Source organism: Nanorana parkeri, unplaced genomic scaffold (assembly GCF_000935625.1).
Source record: "Nanorana parkeri isolate BGI_ZX_2015 unplaced genomic scaffold, ASM93562v1 scaffold4357, whole genome shotgun sequence".
Lineage (NCBI taxonomy): Eukaryota > Metazoa > Chordata > Amphibia > Anura > Dicroglossidae > Nanorana > Nanorana parkeri.
This window is the reverse complement of record NW_017310620.1, coordinates 6,927-12,767: the sequence shown is the minus strand read 5'-3', so window position 1 is coordinate 12,767 and position 5,841 is coordinate 6,927. Positions and strand designations below refer to the sequence as shown.

The window sequence follows — 5,841 nt, the reverse complement described above, 5'->3', positions numbered from 1 at the left end:
TCCAGTTATTCACTCGTTGGCTTCGGCAGCTTTGTGAGTAACCCCTTAGTTTGTTTTCTTTAGAAAGCAGATATAAACTGAGTAGAAAAGTCTGTCCCCTGCCAGCATGCTGCAGAGAAAGACCCTTGCTCTCTGTGTAGAAGCAGTGGTCTCCCTGCAGAGGTTTGACACACCCCTGCTTGCTTATAAATAAAAAATGGTAATATAGAGATAGTTTGTGAAAATATATATTTATTTACTTACAGAATTTCAAGCAAGAAAAAAGGATTTTCTTGAGCTGGTGGAAAAAATGAAGATGAATCCTTACTTGATCCTGAAGTTGACCCTGAGGGACGTCCTGAGCATTGGTTTAGATATTGTGCTCGGCAAGCCACCAAAAACTGTAGAGGATCTTCCCTGGAATTACTTAAGGAAGCTGATGGCCTTAAACAGGACTGCGAGAGACATTTTACTTGAGATAAATCCTTCTACTGATGATAATGATGACAATTTTAATGCTTCCTCATTTCAAGATAAACTTCATTTGTCCTCTTCCATTCACCCCCTGGATGTCCTGTGCGTCCTCCTGCATTGTTCAGACAGTTTTCTGCAACAAGAGATTGTAACCAAAATGGCCATGTGTCAGTTTGCTGTCCCTCTGCTGCTCCCGGCTGGTGATGGGTCACACTGCACCCTCATGCTGGGGGCAATGAGGAATATTGTGAAGAAGTGGAGACCTCAGTCACTAGCTGACAGTAAAGGGTTCAGAGAAGAAAATGTGGTCAATGTATCTATGCCGATCTTCTCTTTTGTCCGGCTGGGGAAAAACAAATTATCCAAATCTAAAATACTGAACAAAATTCTTAACCCAGCCCAGCAACAGAACAACTTCTTCATACATGACAATATGGAGGGAGGAAACATTAAGAGACAAATATCTGATGGACTGGTGGAAATGTCCTGGTATTTTCCTTGTGGTAAGTCTGATGTTTTCCCAGAACCCATCGCAGTGACCAACCTACGAGGAGACCTGGAGACCAACTGGCACCAGTTCATGTTTCTGACTCGAGTCTCATCAGCTGTATTTATATTAATTGAGAATATTTTTGGGGAGGAATCCAAACTCTTATCAAGCTGCCCTACTAATGACACCCAATATTACTTCATTGTTACTCCAGGTCCAGGCAAAAATGTGAGTACACAGACACTGAAGACTCTTGAAGACTTAAGTCCAGTATTAAATATAAAAAACTCAAATGTTATAGTATATGGAGGCACAGCAAATGAAGCAACATTTGTAAACAAGCTACAAAATAGCATTATTAGTTTGGTAAACAATGTTGCAAAAAACATAACAATATCAGATCTGGAGAATGAAGCAGAAAAAGTGCAAATCCATGTAGATGAGAAAAATCCTGAATGTCAGAAAGCCAGGAAACTGGTTATCAAAATAACAGCTGAAATAAAAGATGTGGCTGAGTACAAACAGAAAACAATGGTGTTACAGGGAGAACTGTGGGAAGAGGTATCCAGTGTAGACAAAGAACTTTGCAGAATGCCAAACCAGGGAGGAAAAGATGCACAAGAATATCAAGATGAACTGAGAAAAAGAAGATCTACTCTACATGAGAAACAAAATAAGTGTGATCTGCCTCATGGAATAATACTTTTTATGAATGCAATTGCTCATTTGTCTAAGACTGAGAAACACTTTTTCCTGAATCAGTTAAAATTGGAACTTGATTCAATGGCTGGAAAACATCTTTCTACATTACAAGCTGTGTACAAAGAAAGATGTAACAATAAGTCAATTAACAAAGAAGAGCTTAAAAAGATAGACCAAGAAATCTCCAACAGTTCATTAGGAATTGAACATTTCCTTCGTGAGATGGGGCAGTTTTATGAAGCTGAATGTTCCATGGATAAAGAAAATAAATTAGGTTATATGAAAAAAATGTTTACTGAACTGCCAGGAATTGCTGCTGATCTCTTGTTAGACGGGTTCCCATTGGAGCTGATAGATGGAGATGCCTCCAACATCCCCTTACAGTGGATAACTGATGTCCTGAGTGAGCTGGACAGCAAAACAGGGAGAAAATGCAGAATGAGAGTGATAACTGTGCTGGGAGTGCAGGGTACGGGGAAGTCCACTCTTCTCAACATTATGTTTGGCATACAGTTGACGGGGGCCAGTGGAAGATGTACACGAGGAGCCTTCATGATTCTTCTTAATGTAAAAGAGAACTTCCAGGAGGAACTAGGGTGTCAGTTCATCCTGTTCATTGACACTGAGGGGTTGAAAGCTCCAGAGTTGGCCTCTCTGGAAGGAAGCTATGAACATGACAATGAACTCGCCACACTAGTGGTCGGGTTGAGCGATATCACCATCATCAATATGGCCATGGAGAACACCACACAAATTAAGGATACTTTACAGATTGTGGTCCATGCTTTTCTGAGAATGAATGAAATAAAAAAGAGACCCAACTGCCAGTTTGTACACCAGAATGTGAGTGATGTGTCCGCTCATGAAAAGAACATGAGAGATCGGAAGAAACTTCTGGAACAACTGGATGAAATGACAAAAGTAGCTGCTGGAATGGAAAATAGTGAAATTAAAACTTTCAGTGATGTGATGAACTACAACCTGGAGACAGACAATTGGTACATTCCTGGACTCTGGCTTGGTGACCCTCCAATGGCTCCTGTAAATTCTGGGTACAGTGAACATGTGTCAAAATGTAAAAAGTATTTATTAGAATTAATGAAAACCAAGAAATCACTGGACAAGCCTTTAACGATACGGGGATTTATTGAATGGATTAAAAGTTTATGGAATGCTGTCAAACATGAGACAATCATCTTCAGTTTCAGGAACAGTTTAGTGGCAGACACTTATAATAAACTGTGTATACAATACTCACAATGGGAATGGGAGTTCCAAAAAGCTGTATATGAATGGCAGATCCATACAGAGACAAACATTAAGAATCAGACTACAGAAAGTCTAAATGATGAATTGTGCTCAAAATTTAAGGATGAGCTCAACAGATTGCTACTTAAAGGAAAAACTGAAATGGTGAAATTACTAGAAAACTATTTTAACAATAAAAATGTTCATCTTATAATACGATACAAACAGGAGTTCGCTTTAGGAATAGAGCTCCTGAGGAAAGAATTGGAAAGAAATGCTCTTAGCAAGTTTGATGAAGCTGTCTCTGTTCAGAAAGGGAAATTCAAGACTGAGAAAATCAAGAGCTTTTCCCAGAAACTAATAGAAGAAAAAATCACAGATCTGCTTGGAAAGTGCAGAGAGAAGAACCAGAAACTAAATCAATCAGAGTTCCGGGAAAATTTTGAGGAGATGTGGGAGAAGACACTGACGGGTCTAGAGATAACAAGACGCATAGTTAGTAAACCAATGCTGATGCAACTGATGAATGACATGAGTAATAGAGAATCAGGTATAAGTAAAGCCTTACTACGTGTACACAACTTAGAAGAGAACATACAAAAATATTTCAAATTAGATAAAAAACATATTCAGAATGGGAATCTAGACCCAGTCATTCAAGTGTTAGGCATTGAAAGCACGGGCATGTATGGTAAAATGGTAAATGTTGCTTTTTCTGTGTTAAATAAGTGTGAAACATTTGTCAGAGAGAAGGTCAAAACTGAACAAGATTATGATGACACCTACTGCCGGGAAATACTCCACATGATCAATACAGAGCTCAGTAAAGAGTTAAAAGATCTTAACTTCTCCTCAGATTTTGAATTGGATATCAAGCTTTACATTCTTGGAAATGCATCCCGAGAATTTCAGGCAATGCATGACAAGTTTAGAGACACCAATGATCCAAAACTTTCTCTGGAAAGACTAAAGCCGGGATATTTACAAACTTTTATCAGTACATTTCAAGTGAAAGATATACGTCAGACTAAGGCCAAAGAATTTTGTGAGCGATGCCTAAAACCAGCCATGAAAGAATATGTCTTCAAGCATCTTGGAAATAAAATAGTAGATGAGATATTACACGGCTCAGACAACAAGAAATTCCGCAGCAGAACCTTCTTTCAGAGTTTTTTGCTGAAAGATCTGCTGGAAGAAGAGTCATTCCAGAAATATGTTGCATTCATTGGCTCATATGAGGAATATACAAGGGACTGGATACAGAACTACATTGAAGAGAAATATGGAAATCCACAATGCCTGAAACCCTTAGAAGAAAATATTATCTCTTCAGTGACTACAAAAGTAAAAGCAGCTCTTAAAGGAGACAAATGTCTCAGAAGTTCTTCTGTCTCAGAGTTCCTGAAACGTGTGTGTGAGTTCCTACAAAATGAATTGGTGATTCCACAGGATGAGTTGAATTTGATAACTTTTCAGAACACGGCTGATGTTGTTCAGTTTTCATCTGACATTTTGTTTTTCCTCAAGGACACAGAATCAGGAATCTTATCAGAGCTGCAATCTATGGATATAAAGTCTGTACTCTCCAGGGTGACAATGAAGCCTCAGGATGAATTGTTCAGGAAGGTTGTTGGCTGTGGGAAGCAATGTCCATTCTGTAAGGTGCCCTGTGAGGCCGGAGGTGGTGAGCACAAGGAGCACTTTGCTACTATCCATAGACCCCATGGACTGGGGGGATACAGATGGGAGTTTAGTGGAGAATTAATCACTGATATATGCTCATCAGCTGTTATATCTGATACTAGCTTTAGAAATGCAAAAACAGATATTCTTGGGCACCCATACAAAAACTATCGTGAGATTTATCCAGACTGGTCTATTCAGCCAGATGCACACAGCAAGTCCTCTGAATACTGGAAATATATTTTTGGGAAGTTTAATGAGAAGTTTGCTGAGGAATACAAAGCTAAACCAGCAAAACTGCCGGATGGCTGGAGGAAGATCACAAAGAAAGATGTTTTGGACAGCTTAGCCCGCGTGTTCAATGAAAATCCATAGACAAAAATCCCGGGGATAAGAGTCAGCAACGTCTCAGTTTTCATTCAAATGCTCAGTGCAGACAGACCTTTTATTCTTCATAGATATGATTAGATATAACCCTTTCGCTGCCAAGCACTCCGGAACATTTTGCACCTCAGCTGGCCGCGCCATTTTTGCAATTTTTCCCATTGATTTGATTTTCATCTGCTGGGTTGTTAGCGTTTGTAAAAGACCCCCCAAACCATATATTTTCTGAAAGCGCAGGCCCGGTAGAATAAAAAGATGGTGCTACTAAATTTGTAGGCCCTGCGATAATAGCGCAAATGTTTCTCAAATGAATATTAAACCGAGAAAAATACACAATTCAATTGCTAAAGCACTAAAATCAGTATCGGCGCACAAAAAAAATATTTTCTGACTAAATCTAAAAGATAAAACTGTATTGAGTTAATTAATAACAAATATTTGCAAATTTGAAACTGCGCCTTTTTGCGAAAAGGTCAAATAATGAAGGTACGCAAAACTGTAAATAAACGACTTATGTTAAAAATTATTTTTACGCAGTGTTGGTGTTTGTGTTAAAATGATACAGGCGTATATTTAATTGCAACACAAGGTATCACAACGCACGGCAATGAGTCACAAAGCTTTGCCATGCGCTGCCACAGTTAATTTAATGGGTTTTTTAAAAGAAAAAAATAGATGAAAAATATCATGCACTGCGATGCGTTCTAACAACGCACTGCAGCGAATGTGCATGGTGTAAACCACAATATTTGTATATTATGTGGGGGGAGGGAGGGGTTGAGCTTTTTTTTATTCGTTTTTTTTACACATTTTTTAATCTTTTATTTTATTTTTACATTTTTTTATTTATTTAATTTTTACTGTTGGGGGGGGGGGGGGCT

General features: G+C 38.7%; 1 protein-coding gene across 1 annotated transcript; it reads left to right on the top strand.

Annotated features, from left to right (window-relative positions):
• The first annotated feature begins 274 nt into the window (after positions 1 to 274).
• On the top strand, positions 275 to 4,951 carry LOC108803864 (up-regulator of cell proliferation-like). Its single transcript, XM_018575660.1, has one exon. It carries the CDS (start codon positions 290 to 292, stop codon positions 4,949 to 4,951), a length of 4,662 nt encoding a protein of 1,553 aa, XP_018431162.1. The 5' UTR covers positions 275 to 289.
• Positions 4,952 to 5,841: the final 890 nt, after the last annotated feature.

What these genes read in the sequence shown, in the direction of transcription:
- LOC108803864 (XM_018575660.1), top strand. Translation starts at nt 290, where the DNA reads ATGAAGATGAATCCTTACTTGATCCTGAAGTTGACCCTGAGGGACGTC.